Source organism: Bos javanicus, chromosome 5 (genome assembly GCF_032452875.1).
Source record: "Bos javanicus breed banteng chromosome 5, ARS-OSU_banteng_1.0, whole genome shotgun sequence".
Taxonomy (NCBI): Eukaryota; Metazoa; Chordata; class Mammalia; order Artiodactyla; family Bovidae; genus Bos; species Bos javanicus.
The window spans coordinates 29,601,032-29,619,538 of NC_083872.1; the positions used below are offsets into that span (position 1 = coordinate 29,601,032).

The 18,507-nt window shown below is 37.7% G+C and overlaps 1 protein-coding gene and 1 pseudogene across 1 annotated transcript in view; both read right to left on the bottom strand.

The window, feature by feature from the left end:
- Positions 1-871: 871 nt before the first annotated feature.
- The window catches only part of TMPRSS12 (transmembrane serine protease 12), a 37,048-nt gene continuing 19,412 nt past the window's right edge, over positions 872-18,507 (bottom strand). The window contains exons 4-6 of the mRNA XM_061419028.1: positions 16,517-16,785; positions 7,453-7,595; positions 872-1,374 (exon numbers count right to left, since the gene is read on the bottom strand). Coding sequence (XP_061275012.1) covers positions 1,123-1,374; positions 7,453-7,595; positions 16,517-16,785 — 664 coding nt within the window. The 3' untranslated portion in view covers positions 872-1,122. The remainder of the gene's footprint in view (positions 1,375-7,452; positions 7,596-16,516; positions 16,786-18,507) is intronic.
- Positions 15,274-16,509, bottom strand: LOC133247395 (large ribosomal subunit protein uL22-like; annotated as a pseudogene).

Genomic DNA, 18,507 nt, shown 5'->3' on the forward strand with positions numbered 1-18,507 from the left:
ACTGATTGTTATAGAAGCATCACCCACTAATTCCTTATAAGACCTTGTCAATGGATAAACTAGGGTCTCCTTCAAAAAAGAAGAGTCAGTATCCCCTGAATGTTGCTCACATGTCTATAAAAAAATCAGTTTTCTACCCCTTGAACATTAAACTGCTGATGATCCCCAAGGGAATTAATTGATGGAAAACTCATGCTTACTTTCAGTTAAATCCTAAAATTAGGTTTAAGCTAAGCAAAACAAAACAACAAAAATACATAGTTTTAACTGGTTGAATATTAAAAGGAAGGATGAGAAAATAATTACTTCTCCTTTATGCATGAGTTCTCCAGAGTTTAAGGGAGATGTGAGTAGATTCTAATACTGTCTTTTTTGTTTTAATAATTCATATTATAGATTGGTCATCATAAAGTTAATCCCAGGTTGGTATTCTTGCTTTCTGAGCATGCTTCTCAGTCACCTCTCCTCACATTTAATTCAAGGGCCCAAGGAATACAGACTTTTAGCATGGGCTTCAAGAAAATAACATTCAGAAAGTAGATTATAACATTGCAAAAAAAAAAGTCTTAGTATACATTTCTAAATAAGAAGTAAATTATTTGGAGGTGTTTGCACAATTCTCTCTTGGCATCGGAAAGGAAGTATTAATATTAAATAGTTCTAATTAGAATTTGAATAATAGGCAGATACTTCTTCAAATATCCTTTGAGAGTCAGAAACAAGATGATAATTCAAAAACTATATATCATACAACCAAATGTTTTTGAATAAAATAAAACCTAACTTAAAAGTTTTGATTAACAAAAACCAACTTTTCTTTTAATTAACTCTTTATTATTTGACATTTATATACATTAAGTATATAGCTGTTTATACAAATTCTAGGAAGATATTCCAAATGCAAAATTATGATTATAAAGTATAACAAGATACATGAAGGAAGAATGTGATTGAGTGCCAAATTTTTAATCACTTATCTAATATGTCACAGTCCTTTTATTCCAAAAAATGTTCACATGGGAACTCTAAAATGGGCAATTATTTATCAAAAGAATAAATGATTTTCATTATGTAGAACCTGGAAAGGGACACGATGCAAAATAAAGATTCTTCAGAATTTTTTTATGGAGTTGCAAGTAAGACAACAGAACCTAAGGCTATAAGGACCTGTCCAAGTAGAATATTTATATTAAGTATGCCTTTATTGCTTGATTGGTAGAGTTGCTCTGTCAGCCACTTTTGGTTGAAGGATGGTGCACTATAGACACCAGGAAAATTTTTTCGACCACAGCCGTATCCGTAACTGGTAATTCCCATTACAAAATATCGTTTACGTTCTGGTAGGTAGCACATTAATGGTCCACCACTATCACCCTATTAAAAAAGTCCCAAAATAGTATTAGTTACTTCCAGTAGGCTTTAAACAACAATAAATCTGGAATAAATTAATCACACTAATCATATATTTATATAAATATACATTTTTAACTTACTTCTAACTTATAAAGATGCATAGATTTTCAGTTTTATATTCCAACTGAAACAGGTATTCAGTCTGGCCTGTTATTTTTGAGGAACCATATAGCTGGTGGATAAATTTTCCACCTGCATAGTTTTGAACCAAAATACTATAAATCGAATTGTTTGGATTTTTTAGTGTAGTTACTCAGGAGGAATATAATTTAGGAACTGTGCAAAATACTATAAATATTGTCTACTAGAATACTTGTATTAATGCTATGTAGGAATGGTAGAACTAAGATATATAATGGATTCATTTAGGTGTGTGTGTGGTTTGCTAACTAGAGGACAGGAGTGAACAGGCATCTTGCAAGACATGGCATCTTTCTGAGTGTTGACATTGACTGGTGCAGGATCATAGGAATAAATAGCTAAGCATGCAATGCAGGAGACTGGGGTTCGATCCCTGAGTCAGAAAGCTCCCCTGGAGAAGGGCATGGCAACCCACTCCAGTACTCTTGCCTGAAGAATTCCATGGACAGAGGAGCCTGGTGGGTTACAGTTCATGGGATCACAGAGTCAACATGACTGAGAAGCTAACATTTAATGGTATTACAAATGACAAATCTTTGTCATGGTTTATACTCGACTGTTAATACACTGAAACACCATTACTGAAGAGTATTAATCATTCAAAACAATAAGGACACTGAGATAACTGTTTTAATGCTTAAAGTTTAAAGACCATGTTTCTAAGGTGTTTTCAAATTCTCTATATAAGGAAAGCATTAAAAAACTATTTTTTGACAATTAGAATGTTTCATTTATGAATGCAATTAAATTAGATTGAATCCTTCTTTTCAGTAAGATTTTTAAGGAAAAAGATACAGGAAAGATAAACCCTGAATAGCAGAAATCAAAATGAGTAGGAAAAGATCAGAGCATGGGGCACTGTTTGGGAGTGATGTGCTGCTAGATTTAGAAGCAGTGAAGAAAAAAGAGGAATAAAGAAAGATTTAAAAGCCACAAGGGACAAAACAAAAAAACAGATAAATTGGATTTTGTAAAAAAAAAAAAAAAAAAAAATCACAGATGGGAATTCCCTGGTGGTCCAGTGGTTCAGAATCCACCTGCTGATACAGAGGACATGGGTTTGAGCCCTGGTTCTGGAAAATTTCACAGGGTGCAGGGCAACTAAGCCTCTGTGCCACAACTACTGAGCCCCTGCTCTAGAGCCTGATGCTGCAACTACCGAACCCTGCACCCTCTAGAGCCAGTGCTCTGCAACAAGAGAAGCCACTACAATAAGAAGCCTGCAATTAGAGAGTATCCCCCTCTCGCTGCAACCGGAGAAAGCCCGTGTGCAGAAAGAAGACCCAGTGCTGCTGCTGCTGCTGCTAAGTCGCTTCAGTCGTGTCCGACTCTGTGTGACCCCATAGATGGCAGCCCACCAGGCTCCCTGTCCCTGGGATTCTCCAGGCAAGAACACTGGAGTGGGTTGCCATTTCCTTCTCCAATGCATGAAAGCTAAAAGTGAAAGTGAAGTTGCTCAGTCGTGTCCGACTCCTAGCGACCCCATGGACTGCAGCCTACCAGGCTCCTCCGTCCATGGGATTTTCCAGGCAAGAGTACTGGAGTGGGGTGCCATTGCCTTCTCTGAAAGACCCAGTGCAGCCAAAAACAAAAAGTGAGAAAAATAAAAAAAACACGATGGGACTTCCCTGGTGGTCTAGTGGCTAAGACTCTGTGCTCCCAGATCTGAGACTTCAATTACCACAACTAAAGATCCTGCGGTGAAGGTTGAAGATCCCGAGTGCCACAATTAAGACCTAGCACAGCCAAGTAAATATTGGAAAAAAAAAAAAAAAATCAAAGATGGCCCTTCCCTGGTGGCCCAGTGGTAAAGAATCTGCTTGCCAGTGCAGGAGACACAGGTTGATCCTTAGTCAAGGAAGATCCCACATGCTGTGGAGCAACTAAGCCCATGTACCAGAACTACTGAGCCTGTGCTGTAGATCCTGGGAGCTGCATGTGCTGAGCCCGCGTGCCACACTAGCGAAGTCTGCGTGCCTAGAGCTCTTGCTGTGCAACACGAGAAGCCACCACGATGGGAAGCCTGCACACCGCAACAAAGAGCAGCTCCTACTCACCACAACTAGAGTACAGCCTGTGTAGCAGTGAAGACCCAGCACAGCCAAAAAGAAATAAAGTTGTTTTTAAAAATCATTAAACAAAACAGAAACAAACCACAGACATAGAAAATAAACTGATGATTACCAGAGGGGAAAGGGATAGAGAGGAATAAATTATTTAGAAGTATGGAATTCACAGATACAAACTACTATACATAAAATAGATAAGCAACAAGGATTTCAGTATCTTGTCATAACAATAATGGAAAATAATCTGGAAAAGTATACACATATAACTGAATCAATTTGCTGTACACCTGAAACTAATACAATATTGAAAATCAATTGTATTTCTATTTAAAAAAAGATAGACAATAATAAGTGCTGACAAGGATGTGGAGAAATTAGAAACCAAATAATCACAATGGTGTGATCACTCACTTAGAGCCAGACATCCTGGAATGCGAAGTCAAGTGGGCCTTAAGAAGCATCACTAGGAACAAAGCTAGTGGAGGTGATAGAATTCCAGTTGAGCTATTTCAAACCCTGAAAGATGATGCTGTGAAAGTGCTGCACTCAATATGCCGGCAAATTTGGAAAATTCAGTCAGTGGCCACAGGACTGGAAAAGGTCAGTTTTCATTCCAGTCCCAAAAAAGGCAATGCCAAAGAATGCTCAAACTACCGCACAATTGCACTCATCTCACACGCTAGTAAAGTAATGCTCAAAATTCTCCAAGCCAGGCTTCAACAGTACATGAACTGTGAACTTCCAGATGTTCAATCTGGTTTTAGAAAAGGCAGAGGAACCAGAGATCAAATTGCCAACATTTGTTGGATCATCGAAAAACCAAGAGAGTTCCAGAAAAACATTTGTTTCTGCTTTATTGACTATGCCAAAGCCTCTGACTCTGTGGATCACAACAAACTGTGGAAAATTCTGAAAGAGATGGGAATACCAGACCACCTGACCTGGCTCTTGAGAAACCTGTATGCAGTCAGGAAGCAACAGTTAGAACTGGACATGGAACAACAAACTGGTTCCAAATAGGAAAAGGAGTGTGTCAAGGCTATATACTGTCACTCTGCTTATTTAACTTATATGCAGAGTACATCATGAGAAACGCTGGGCTGGAAGAAGCACAAGCTGGAATCAAGATTGCCAGGAGAAATATCAATAACCTCAGATATGCAGATGACACTACCCTTATGGCAAAAAGTGAAGAAGAACTAAAGAGCCTCTTGATGAAAGTGAGAGAGGAGAGTGAAAATGTTGGCTTAAAGCTCAACATTCAGAAAATGAAGATCACGGCATCTGATCCCATCACTTCATAGGAAATAGATGGGGACCCAGTGGAAACAGTGGCTGACTTTATTTTTTTGGGCTCCAAAATCACTGCAGATGGTAATTGCAGCCATGAAATTAAAAGATGCTTACTCCTTGTAAGGAAAGTTATGACCAACCTAGACAGCATATTCAAAAGCAGAGACATTACTTCGCCAACAAAGGTCCATCAAGTCAAAGCTATGGTTTTTCCTGTGGTCATGTATGGGTGTGAGAGTTGGACTATAAAGAAAGCTGAGTGCTGGAGAATTGCTGCTTTTGAACTGTGGTGTTGGAGAAGACTGTTGAGAGTCCCTTGGACTGCAAGGAGCTCCAGTCAGTCCATCCTAAAGGAAATCAGTCTTGAATATTCATTGGAAGGACTGATGCTGAAGCTGAAACTCCAATACTTTGGCCACCTGATGCAAAGAGCTGACTCATTTGAAAAGACCCTGATGCTGGGAAAGACTGAAGGCAGGAGGAGAAGGGGATTACAGAGGATGAGATGGTTGGATGGCATCACCAACTCAACGGACATGAGTTTGAGTAAACTCCAGGAGTTGGTGATGGACAGGGAGGTCTGGCATGCTGCAGTCCATGGGGTCTCAAAGAGTCAGACACAACTGAGCGACTGAACTGAACTGATACATTGCTGAGATGGCCAAAAGGCACATGAAAAGATGCTCAACATCACTAATTATCAATATTAGAGAAATGCCAATCAAAACTACAATGAAGTATCATCTCACACCAGTCACAATGGCCATCGTCAGAAAATCTACAAACAGTAAATACTGGAGAAGGTGTGGAGAAAAGGGAACTCTTCTACACTGTTAGTGGGAGTGTAAATTGGTATAGCTGCTGTGGAGAACAGTATGCTGCTGCTGCTGCTGCTGCTGCTGCTGCTAAGTCGCTTCAGTCGTGTCCGTCTCTGTGCGACCCCATAGACGGCAGCCCACCAGGCTCCCCCGTTCCTGGGATCCTCCAGGCAAGAACACTGGAGTGGGTTGCCATTTCCTTCTCCAGGAGAACAGTATAGAGGTTCCTTTAAAAACTGAAACTATAACTACCATATGACTCAGCAATCCCACTCCTGGGCATATACCCAGAGAAAACTATATTTCAAAAAGATTACATGTACTGCAACATTCATTGCATCACTGTTTACAATAGCCTGGACACAGAAACAACCTAAGTGTTCATCAACAGACGAATGGATAAAGAATATGTGATACACATATACAATGGAGTATTACTCAGCCATTAAAAAAGTGATGCTATTTGCAGCAACATGGATGAACCTAGAGACTGTCATACTGAGTGAAATAAGTCAGACACAGACAAATATATGATATTGCTTATATGTGAAATCTAAAAAAAAGGAGTACAAATGAACTTGGTTACAAAATAGAATTAGAGTCACAGATGTAGAAAACAAACTCATGGTTAATAGGGGATCAGAGGGGAGGGGTAAATTGGGAGATTGGGATTAACATATACCCACGACTAGATTTAAAGCAGATAACTAAAGAACCTGCTGTATAGCACAGGGAACTCTACTTAATGTTCTGTAATGACCTATATGAGGAAAGAACCTTAAAAAGTGAATATATGTGTGTGTATGTGTGTGTGTGTGTGTGTGTGTATAACTGATTCACTTTGCTCTATACCTGAAACTAACACAACATTGCAAATCAACTATATTCCAATAAAAAACAGAAGAAGTCTCATATTGTTGCACAAGAATGTAAAATGGTGTAGGCACTTTGGAATACAGTTTGACAGTTCTTTAAAATGTTAAGAATTGACTCAGCAGTTCCACTCCTATGTAGAATTTCCAAGAGAAAGAAAAACATACTTACACATAAAAACATGTACACAAATATTTATAGCCATGTTATTTGTAATAGCCAAAAAAGCAGAAATAGCTTAAATATCCATCTACAAATGGATGGATGAATAAAATGTGACATATCCAAACCATGGTATATTATTTGGCAATAAAATGAATAAGGTATTAATACATGCTATAATGGAGACAAACCTTGAAAACATAATGCTAAGTAAAAGAACCTAGTCACAAAAGACCACAAATTGAATGATCCTGTTCATAGGAAATTTCCAGAATAGGCAAATCTCTACAGGCTAATGGTTGCCTTAATGGGAAGAGTTTTTTTTTTTTTTTTTGAGGGGGGTGACAAAAGTGTTCTAAAAATTAGATTATGGTAATGGTTCACTACTCTAAATATAAAACCCCCCACTTTTAAATGGGTGAATTAAAAATTATAAATTGTACCACCTTTAAAAAGGTGGTAATGAAAAAAAAAAGATTCAAGGCAAATATCTCTTAAGGTTGATCATGATTGTAGAAACCAAGGAATCAGGCAAGCATGATGATTTGGATTGTTGGAATACTTAAAAAGGAGAAAAATAATTTAGACTTGAGAATTAAGACTTCACCAGAAAGTGATCAAAGACTTGTTCAGTTCCTTTCTGTCTTTAGAAAATATTGCTAATGAAAATTATTTGGTCTTACCCTGCAAGAATCAAAAATTCCATCTTCATCACCTGCACAAATTGAAGTGTTAGGAACTATACCCCCATAGCTCCTCTCAGAATTACAGAAACTTCGAGAAATATAATGCACTTCTGCTTCATGTAACTCTTTGGTAACATTACCTATTAACAACAACAACAACAAAAAATACCAGTTAAATTATTTTGGAGAGCAGACATTTTGATAGCAATATGAAATGTTCATGTTCAACAGGTTTTCTTTCCATAGCGACTGATTGAACAATTATGTAAAATTGTATCCAGATATGTATGCATGTATGAATGCCTGGAGATACGGTGAAAGAAAGTCTACCAAGTCTTAACGATAGTTATCTCTAGATAGTAGGAATTTCAGGTTACTTTTTTTTTTAATGTTTGCTCTCTTGTGTTTCTTGGAGGTCTCACAGAAGGATCTGTAGTGTTGCAAAATAAAACTATAAAAATTATCAAGGGCTAAAGAAGTAAATGGGGTCACAAAGAGTCGGACACGACTGAGTAACTGAACTGAACTGAAAGAGGTAAATGCTGAGGTCAGTCTTATGTTGTAAGTTGTGAATAATTTTAATTAAATTTTCTAATGATGCCGTCTTGCAAAATGTTGAACATGAAAATAAAGCAGATTTCTAATTCATGTGCTCCCATAACTTCTATGCTTATTCTTGAACATAAAGTGGTTCTTTGCTACAGAAAAGATAGGAAGATACAAGATAACACTTCAGATTATTCTAAGATTTATCCACAGAAAAGCTACTGTAACAGCAGCATCTGATACCATCAGACTGTCTCAGAATTGCAGTTATCACATGTGGAAGCTGAATATTTTATGTGCACCACATTCTTCCTTGGCTTTTCAAGTAACAGACATTTTACCCTTTACTGCAAGTGGGAAAATGACCAAACTGTTCCATTCACAGAATTCCATTCTCCTGGAATTAGTCTAGAGGTGACTATATTTGGTATAAGCCTGCTGCTGCTGCTGCTGCTGCTAAGTCACTTCAACCATGTCCGACTCTGTGTGACCCCATAGACAGCAGCCCACCAGGCCCCCCTGTCCCTGGGATTCTCCAGGCAAGAACACTGGAGTGGGTTGCCATTTCCTTCTCCAATGCATGAAACTGAAAAGTGAAAGTGAAGTTGCTCAGTCGTGTCCAACTCTTCGCGACCCCATGGACTGCAGCCTACCAGGCTCCTCTGCCCATGGGATTTTCCAGGCAAGAGTACTGGAATGGGTTGCCATTGCCTTCTCCGTTGGTATAAGCCTAGTCAATTGGAATACTTATCCAGCTTTTTTAACTGGAGCTGCCAGAGAATAGGAGAAGGGAATAGCACCCCACTCCAGTACTCTTGCCTGGAAAATCCCATGGATGGAGGAGCCTGGAAGGCTGCAGTCCATGGGGTTGCTGAGGGTCAGGCACGACTGAGTGACTTCATTTTCACTTTTCACTTTCATGCATTGGAGAAGGAAATGGCAACTCACTCTAGTGTTCTTGCCTGGAGAATCCCAGGGACGGGGAGCCTGGTGGGCTGCTGTCTATGGGGTTGCACAGAGTAGGACATGCCTGAAGTGACTTAGAAGCACCAGCAACCAGAGAAGAATCTGTTTCACCCTAGTCACATGATTAGCTATTAATATAAGTTCAAATCAGCCTGCAGCCATAGTTCCACACTTATGAGGACAGGCAGCCTGAGAAAGTAAAGTCAACATGGATAGAGAATAAGAAAAGGAAATAAAAATAAAGTATATCTAATGACATCCAAATTCCTGGATCAGTGCTTCCTAGAGGAAAGACGCATTTCTACCCTTGGTTTTCAAATAATTAAAGTAATACTGGCTGTATATAAAAGAGTATATGTAACATAGATGTTAACCAGATATAATAATGGAATGAACATCTGTAAACCTACTACCTGATTTATGAACAATACTAACCCAGTGTGATATTGGTGTAGGGTTATTCAAAATAACTAGCGATTTTTGAAGTGAATAGGAGAAAGAGAGCCCAGAAATAGATGCCTGTGTTTTCTGTTCTTTTCCACTGGTTACTTAGAATATTCTTGCACAAATACTATACTGATCAATTACAAACACCCTCTTCCAACAACACTAGAGAAGACTTTACACATGGACACCACCGGATGGTAAATACCGAAATCAGATTGATTATATTCTTTGCACAAAGATGGAGAAACTCTATATATATAGTCAGCAAAAACAAGACCGGGAGCTGACTGCGGCTCAGATCACAAACTCCTTATTGCCAAATTCAGACTTATATTGAAGAAAGTAGGGAAAACCACTAGACTATTCAGGTATGACCTAAATCAGATCCCTTACGATTATACACTAGAAGTGACAAACAGATTCAGGGATTAGATCTGATAGACAGAGTGCCTGAAGAACTATGGATGGAGATTCTTGACATTGTACAGGAGGCAGTGATCAAGACCATCCCCAAGAAAAAGAAATGCAAGAAGGCAAAATGGTTGTCTGAGGAGGCCTTACAAATAGCTGAGAAAAGAAGAGAAACAAAAAACAAAGGAGAAAAGGAAAGATATACCCATTTGAATGCAGAGTTCCAAAGAGGAGAGATAAGAAAACCTTCCTCAGTGATCAATGCAAAGAAATAGAGGGAAACAATAGAATGGGAAAGACTAGAGATCTCTTCAAGAAAATTAGAGATACCAAGGGAACATTTCATGCAAAGATGGGCACAATAAAGGACAGAAATGGTATAGACCTAACAGAAGCAGATAAGAAGAGGTGGCAAGATTACACAGAAGAACTATACAAAAAAGATCTTCATGACCCAGATAACCATGATGTTGTGATCACTCACTTAGAGCCAGACATCTTGGAATGTGAAGTCAACTGGGCCTTAGGAAGCATCACTAGGAACAAAGCTAGTGGAGGTGATGGAATTCCCACTGAGCTATTTCAAACCCTAAAAGATGATGTTGTGAAAGTGCTGCACTCAATATGTCAGCAAATTTGGAAAACTCACCAGTGGCCACAGGACTGGAAAAGGTCAGTTTTCAAAATACCAAAGTGCTCAAACTACCATAGAATGGCACTCATCTCACACACTAGCAAAGTAATGTTCAAAATTCTCAAGCCAGGCTTCAACAGTACGTGAACCGTGAACTTCCAGATGTTCAAGCTGGATTTAGAAAAGGCAAAGGAACCAGAGATCAAATTGCCAACATCCACTGGATCATCGAAAAAGCAAGAGAGTTCCAGAAAAACATCTCCTTCTGCTTTACGGACTATGCCAAAGCCTTTGACTGTGTGAATCACAACAAACTGTGGAAAATTCTGAAAGAGATGGGAATACCAGACCACCTGACCTGCCTCTTGAGAAATCTGAATACAGTTCAGGAAGCAACTGTTAGAACTAGACATGGAACAACAGACTGGTTCCATATCGGGAAAGGCTGTATATTGTCACCCTGCTTATTTGACTTATATGCAGAGTACATCATGAGAAACGCTGGGCTGGAGGAAGCACAAGCTGGAATAAAGACTGCTGGGAGAAATACCAATAACCTCAGATATGCAGATAACACCACCCTTATGGCAGAAAGTGAAGAAGAACTAAAGAGCCTCTTGATGAAAATGAAAGAGGAGAGTGAAAAAGTTGGCTTAGAGCTCAACATTCAGAAAACGAAGATCATGGCATCTGATCCCATCACTTCATGGCAAACAGAAAGGGAAACAATGGAAACAGTGAGAGGCTTTATTTTGGGGGACTCCAAAATCATTGCAGATGGTGACTGCAGCCATGAAATTAAAAGACGCTTGCTCTGTGGAAGAAAAGTTAGACAGTTAAAACCTAGACAGCATATTAAAAAGCAGAGACAAAAAACAAAAAAGCAGAGACATTACTTTGCCAACAAAGGTCTGTTTAGTCAAAGCTGTGGTTTTTCCAGAAGTCATGTATGGATGTGACAGTTGGACTATAAAGAAAGCTGAGCGCCAAAGAATTGCTGCTTTTGAACTGTGGTGTTGGAGAAGACTCTTGAGAGTCCCTTGGACTGCAAGGAGCACCAACCAGTCCATCCTAAAGGAAATCAGTCCTGAATATTTATTGGAAGGACTGATGCTAAAGCTGAAACTCCAGTACTTGGCCACCTGATGCGAAGAGTTGACCATTGGAAAAGACCCTGATACTGGGAAAGATTGAAGGTGGGAGGAGAAGGGGACGACAGAGGATGAGATGGTTGGATGCCATCACTGAGTCAATGGACATGAGTTTGAGTAAACTTCCCTGGTTATGGACAGGGAAGCCTGGCATGTTGCAGTCCATGGGGTTGCAGAGAGTCAGACACAACTGACTGACTGAACTGATATAAATTATTATATAGATACAAGGATTTAAGATTATAATTATTTCTTCTTTGACATAGGAGTTATTTAGTAGTATATTTAAAATTTTTCAAATGTGTGATTTAAATTTTTTTGGTCATTTTTAAAGAAGCTTTATTTATGTTTAATTTACATAACAATTCTCAGACTGTAAGAAAGCAGTTCAATGATTTTTGGTAAATTTATACCAGGCCCACATCCAGTTTTAGGATACTTCCACTCCAGTGAGTCCTCTCCATGCCCAGTTGCAGTCAGTTCTCACCTCCAGCCTCACACTCAGAAAATGACTGATAGAATTTCTGTCTCTGTAGGTTTGCCTTTTCTAGGAATTTTGTATAAATAAATCAGTTGATCATAAACATAAGTTGGGTTGTTTGGGGGTTTTTTTGGACTCTGTATTGTGTTCCATTGATCTCTGCTATGTTTAACCAACCAGCACTGCAGAAATACAAAGGATCATAAGAGACTACTACAAGCAAATATACACCAATAAAATGGATACCTTAGAAGACATGGGCAAATTCTTAGAAAGGTACAATCTCTCAAGACTTAACCAAAAAGAAACCAAATTTGAATTAACAGTACTGAAAGTGAATCAGTAATTTAAAAACTCCCAACAAACAAACAAATATCCAGGACCAGATGGCTTCACAGTTGAATTCTACAGATATCACAAAAAAGAGAAAATTATAGGGCAGTATCACTAATGAACATAAATGCAAAAATCCTTAACAAAATACTAGCAAACAGAATCCAACAATGCATTAGGAGGATCATATATCATGACCAAGTGGGATTCAGCCCAGGGATGCAAGGATTTTCCAAGGTCTGTAAATCAATCAGTTTGATACATTGTATTAACAAATTGAAAAATAAAAACAATATGACCATCTCAATAGATACAGAAGAATTTTTATAAAATTCAACATCAGTTTACAAGAAGAGCTCTCCAGAAAGTGGGCATAGAGGGAACATACTTCAACATAATAAACACTATAACTAACATCATACTCAATGGTGAAAAGGTCAAAGCATTCCTTCTAAGATGAGGAACAAGACAAGGATGCCCACTCTTGCCACTTTTATTCAACATAGTTTTGGAAGTCCTAGTCACAGTAGTTGAAGAGGAAAAAGAAAGAAAAGGAATCCAAATTGGAAAGGAAGAAGTAAAACTGTCATTATCTGCAGATGACATGATACTATACATAGAAAATTCTAAACATGCTACCAGAAAATAAATCAATACCATACTGTCTTAATGGCTGTAGTTTTTACTATAGGTAAATTTAAATTAGGTAGAGTAACTTAGTTTTGTTGTTCTTCAAAAAAACTTTTTGACTATTCAAAAAATATCAAGAAATCAAGGTTCTTTGCCTTTCCAAATACATTTTAGGATCAACTTGTCAAATTGTATAAAAAACTTTGCTGGGATTTTGATAGGGATTGCATTGAATATATGGGTCAGTCTGAGGATAATAGCCATATTAACAATATTGAGTCTTTGAATCCATGAATGTAGTATGTCTTTCAATTTATTAGGTCTTCTTTAATTTCCCTGTGTAACATTTTGTAGTTTTAAGCATACATGTTTTGCACATTTTTAGTTTTTTTAAAATCTTATTGGGATTCGTTGAGCTTCTTTATTTTAAATTAAAGTTTTGTGTTGTTTTTCTTTTTCCATGAAATTCAGGTAGTTTGGGGCCATTATTTTCTTCAGCTATTTTTTTGTCCCCATTTTTTCTCTCTTTCCTTTCCAGAAATCCCACCATATGTATGCTGGTATACTTGATGTTGTGCCACAGGCCTCTCTGAGTGTGTTTATTTTTCTTCAAGAATTTTTTCTGTTTTCTCCAGATTATATTATTTCTGTTCTGTAGTTTAAGTTTACAGATGCTTTCTTGTGCCATATCAAATCTCTAGAATTTCCATTCGGTCCTTTTTTAAATTGTTTATTTCTCCACAGGCATTCCCTATTTGTTAAGTCATTGTCATTACGGTTTTAATTCTTTGAACAATAATTTATTTAATTTGTCAAACATATTTAAAGAGCTGCTTTGAAGTCTTTGCTGTATTCAACATCTAAACCTGTCCAGAGTCAGTTTCTATTGACTACTTTTTTCCCCTGAATATAGGTCACATTTCTGTGGGTTTGTTTGTTTTTTTTTCTTAGTTTTTTGGATGTCTTACAGTATTTCTGTTGAAAATTGTGCATTTTCAGATTAATGTACTGTAACAACTCTGGGTTTTGATTCTCTTCTCAACAATGTTGTTGTGTTTTCTTAAAAATAACTTGCTTGGACTTAAACTGTAGAATCTGTGTGTCCCACACTGTGTGACTGTTGATGTCTCTGCTCAGTCTTTTAATTCTGATTTTTACCTTTTAACCTGCCTTCACAGGGCTTATCCATGTGTGTGTATAGTTTACTAATCAGTTAATGATTTGGGCTTTCATCCTCTGCTGATGAATCTATGTATGGTTTGGGGAGCATGTTCAGAGTTCAGTCAGATTTCAAGTCTGCCTTGGTTTTCATTTTATGCTAAGCTCTCTCAGGTTTTTTTCCCCACACGTGTATACATGTGTGTTTCCCAGTAAACCAAGGATGTTTGGAGAGCTTATCTAGCCATTCTGTAGCTGTCTAATTTTGAGGTTCTTCTTGTCAAATTTCTGAACTTTTCCACTCCTGGCTGCATCTAGGATCACAATCCCAGACCAGCAGAGCTGTGTGTTCCCCCATTCATCTCTTGCTGAGTCCAATACTTGTTTAAAATTTATTTAAAAAATTTTTTATTTAGTTTTTTGAATCAATTACTTTTATTGACAGTGCTGCTGGCCTGGATTATCAACTACTACTCCAAATCAAGTCCATATCCTCTGGTAGCAAGATCCTTTTTCCTCATGATCCTCTTGATCCTCTTGATCTTGGTAAAGCTATTATACTGACTGATCTGAAGGGGAGTTAGGAGCAGCCACAGCAAGAAAACTACAAGTTCCTCTTTTTACCCAAATTTCTAGATGCTTATAATAAACAAATACTCTTCAATTTATTGTGCGTTTTTATTTCCAGGGCTCTGAAATGGTTGCTTTTGACAGTTTTTGAGTTTTTTTTACAATTTATGCTTATGTTGGGGGATGAGGATTTGCCAACCTCCTTATTCCATCATATTCCCATCTCTCTTATTTCTAAATTAATTGTAATCAGAGTATATAGTCTGTACATTACCTGTCCTTCAAACTTGGAGATTTTCTTTATGGCCTAGTTAGCGGTCAGTTTTTATAAAGGTTCTACCTGTACTTGAAAAGATGAAAGTGTCTGATTTTGGGGTGCAGAATTTTCTGATTTGGCTATTAAATCAAGCTTGCTAATTCAAACATTATAATTTTATTATTATTATTTTTTTACAACCAACACTTTTATTTGCATTTATTTTTTGCAGCATTTATTCCGGGGCCATAAGTTTTCGTTTCTTCAGTTTCTTCTGGGATATCTTTTTCCTTCTGTGCAACCTCCTCTTCTGGCTTAGGAACAATCTGTTCTTTTTCAGTAAGGATCATCTCAATATGACAGGGAGAGCTCATGTAGGGGTTGATCCAACCGTGAGCTCTGTAAGTCCTGCGCCGCATCTTGGGGGCTTTGTTCACCTGGATGTGCTCAGTGACCAGAGAAGCTACATCTAAGCCCTTAAGTTCAGCATGACTCTCTGCATTGTTGAGCATGTGCAATAAAATTTCAGCACTCTTTTTGGGCCGCCGACCCTGCGTCCAGCCCCACTGTTTGGCCTGTGCACACCCACCAGCTCCACCGCTGTAATGACAGAATGGCACACATTGCTTCTTTAAAGTGACATCCTTCAGATACTTGGTGGCTTTTCGGATATGCATACCCATTACGGCCTGGGCAGTTCCACAAGTGTTCTTAAAGTGAACATGAACATTTGAACCTCCTGATTTGCATGATTTTGTGGGGTTTTCTGGGTCGAGTGAATAGTGCACCATTTTTAGAGGTCACTCAGGCCACTTACTGGAAAAGCAAACATTATAAATCTTTACTAATTTTTCATCTGCATAATATGCCAATAATAAAAGAGTTGTGTGAAAATTCCCTACTATCATAGGGAAGTTATAATGTTTGTCATACAATTCTATTTTTCTTTAATATTGTCTGCAGAGACTGTTTTCTATTTTTTTTAATTCCTTCCATTAGTTCAGATAGTCAATTTTTTGTGCACCTTTGTGTACTGTAGAAAATACATAGCAATCAACTTGTTTGATACTAAACAGTACACTAAATAAAAAGGATACTAAATTTGATTCCTTATAGCCAGAAGCTTATCATTTAAGATAAGCAGATCTGCCACAGAACTTGCTTTATCACCTAGGAGTCTCAGAAACTATAGAAACACTTGGAACCATCATTCTCTCTGAGATAGTCTAAAAGTTTGTGTCTTGGCATGTAGGCATGTATAACAAAAGAAGTCTCTATTTCTGCTTTGGAAGATAAATTTCTCTCTCCCACAAGGAAGAAAAAAACATAGAAAATTAAAACACATTTTCTTTTCACTGGTTTATAAAGACCTACTGTTTAAACTCATGATATAAAGAGATATAAAAACATACATAAAAGAATTCACCCTCTGCCGATTATCAGGAAACCTGTATCAGCAAAACTCAGATTATAATTACCTTCTTCTTTTGTTCTTCCCCAGCCACTTATAAAACATGTTGTGTTTTTGTTTAGTCTTTGGAAAACACCAAAAGGTAGACAAATAGGCTGAATGTAATTATTATAACGCACTGCTTTTTTTAAGTGAAAAAGTGCAATATCATTATCATAAGATTCCACGTTGAAGTCTGGATGGATAATGATTGCATTAACTTTGATCTTCTTGCTGTATGGCTCACTCCCTTTTATATTATTAGTTCCAATCACAGCTCTCCATATTACAGGATTTCTGAAAGAAAGTAAATGCTTTTGTTATAAACATGGTTATTTAAGTAAATATTCTTTTTCTCCCACTAGTTTTTGTTTTTCTCATGTTAGATTAATAACAAAAAAAAAAATTAATCCTACTTTCATCTGACAAAGTCGTATCAAGGAAAAACCTAACTACTGTGATGTAGTTTTGAAAGGAGAAAAAGATCAGTGGGACAGAAAGTCTCAAACGGATTCAAGTACCTGAGAAGAACTCCTTATTGCCAAACTCAGACTTAAATTTAAGAAAGTAGGGAAAATGACTAGACCATTCAGGTATGACCTAAATCAAATCCCTTATGATTATACAGTGGAAGTGAGAAGTAGATTTAAGGGCCTAGATCTGATAGATAAAGTGCCTGATGAACTATGGAATGAGGTTCGTGACATCGTACAGGAGACAGGGATCAAGACCATTCCCACAGAAAAGAAATGCAAAAAACCAAAATAGCTCTCTGGGGAGGCCTTACAAATAGCTGTGAAAAGAGAAGCGAAAAGGAAAGATATAAACATCTGAATGCAGAGTTCCAAAGAATAGCAAGAAGAGATAAGAAAGCCTTCTTCAGCGATCAATGCAAAGAAATAGAGGAAAACAACAGAATGGGAAAGACTAGGGATCTCTTCAAGAAAATCAGAGATACCAAAGGAACATTTCATGCAAAGATGGGCTCAATAAATGACAGAAATGGTATGGACCTAACAGAAGCAGAAGATATTAAGAAGAGATGGCAAGAATACACAGAAGAACTGTACAAAAAAGATCTTCACGACCCAGATAATCACGATGGTGTGATCACTGACCTAGAGCCAGACATCCTGGAATGTGAAGTCAAGTGGGCCTTAGAAAGCATCACTATGATGGTACTGGCACAAAGAAATATAGATCAATGGAACAAAATAGAAAGCCCAGAGATAAATCCACGCACATATGGGCACCTTATCTTTGACAAAGGAGGCAAGAATATACAGTGGATTAAAGGCAATCTCTTTAACAAGTGATGCTGGGAAATCTGGTCAAACACTTGTAAAAGAATGAAACTAGAACACTTTCTAACACCATACACAAAAATAAACTCAAAATGGATTAAAGATCTAAACGTAAGACCAGAAACTATAAAAATCCTAGAGGAGAACATAGGCAAAACACTCTCTGACATACATCACAGCAGGATCCTCTATGACCCACCTCCCAGGATATTGGAAATAAAAGCAAAAATAAACAAATGGGACCTAATTAACCTTAAAAGCTTCTGCACATCAAAGGAAACTATTAGCAAGGTGAAAAGACAGCCTTCAGAATGGGAGAAAATAATAGCAAATGAAGCAACTGACAAACAACTAATCTCAAAAATATACAAGCAACTCCTACAGCTCAACTCCAGAAAAATAAATGACCCAATCAAAAAATGGGCCAAAGAACTAAACAGACATTTCTCCAAAGAAGACATACAGATGGCTAACAAACACATGAAAAGATGCTCAATATCACTCATTATCAGAGAAATGCAAATCAAAACCACTATGAGGAACCATTTCACGCCAGTCAGAATGGCTGTGATCCAAAAGTCTACAAATAATAAATGCTGGAGAGGGTGTGGAGAAAAGGGAACCCTCTTACACTGTTGGTGGGAATGCAAACTAGTACAGCCACTATGGAGAACAGTGTGGAGATTCCTTAAAAAACTGGAAATAGAACTGCCTT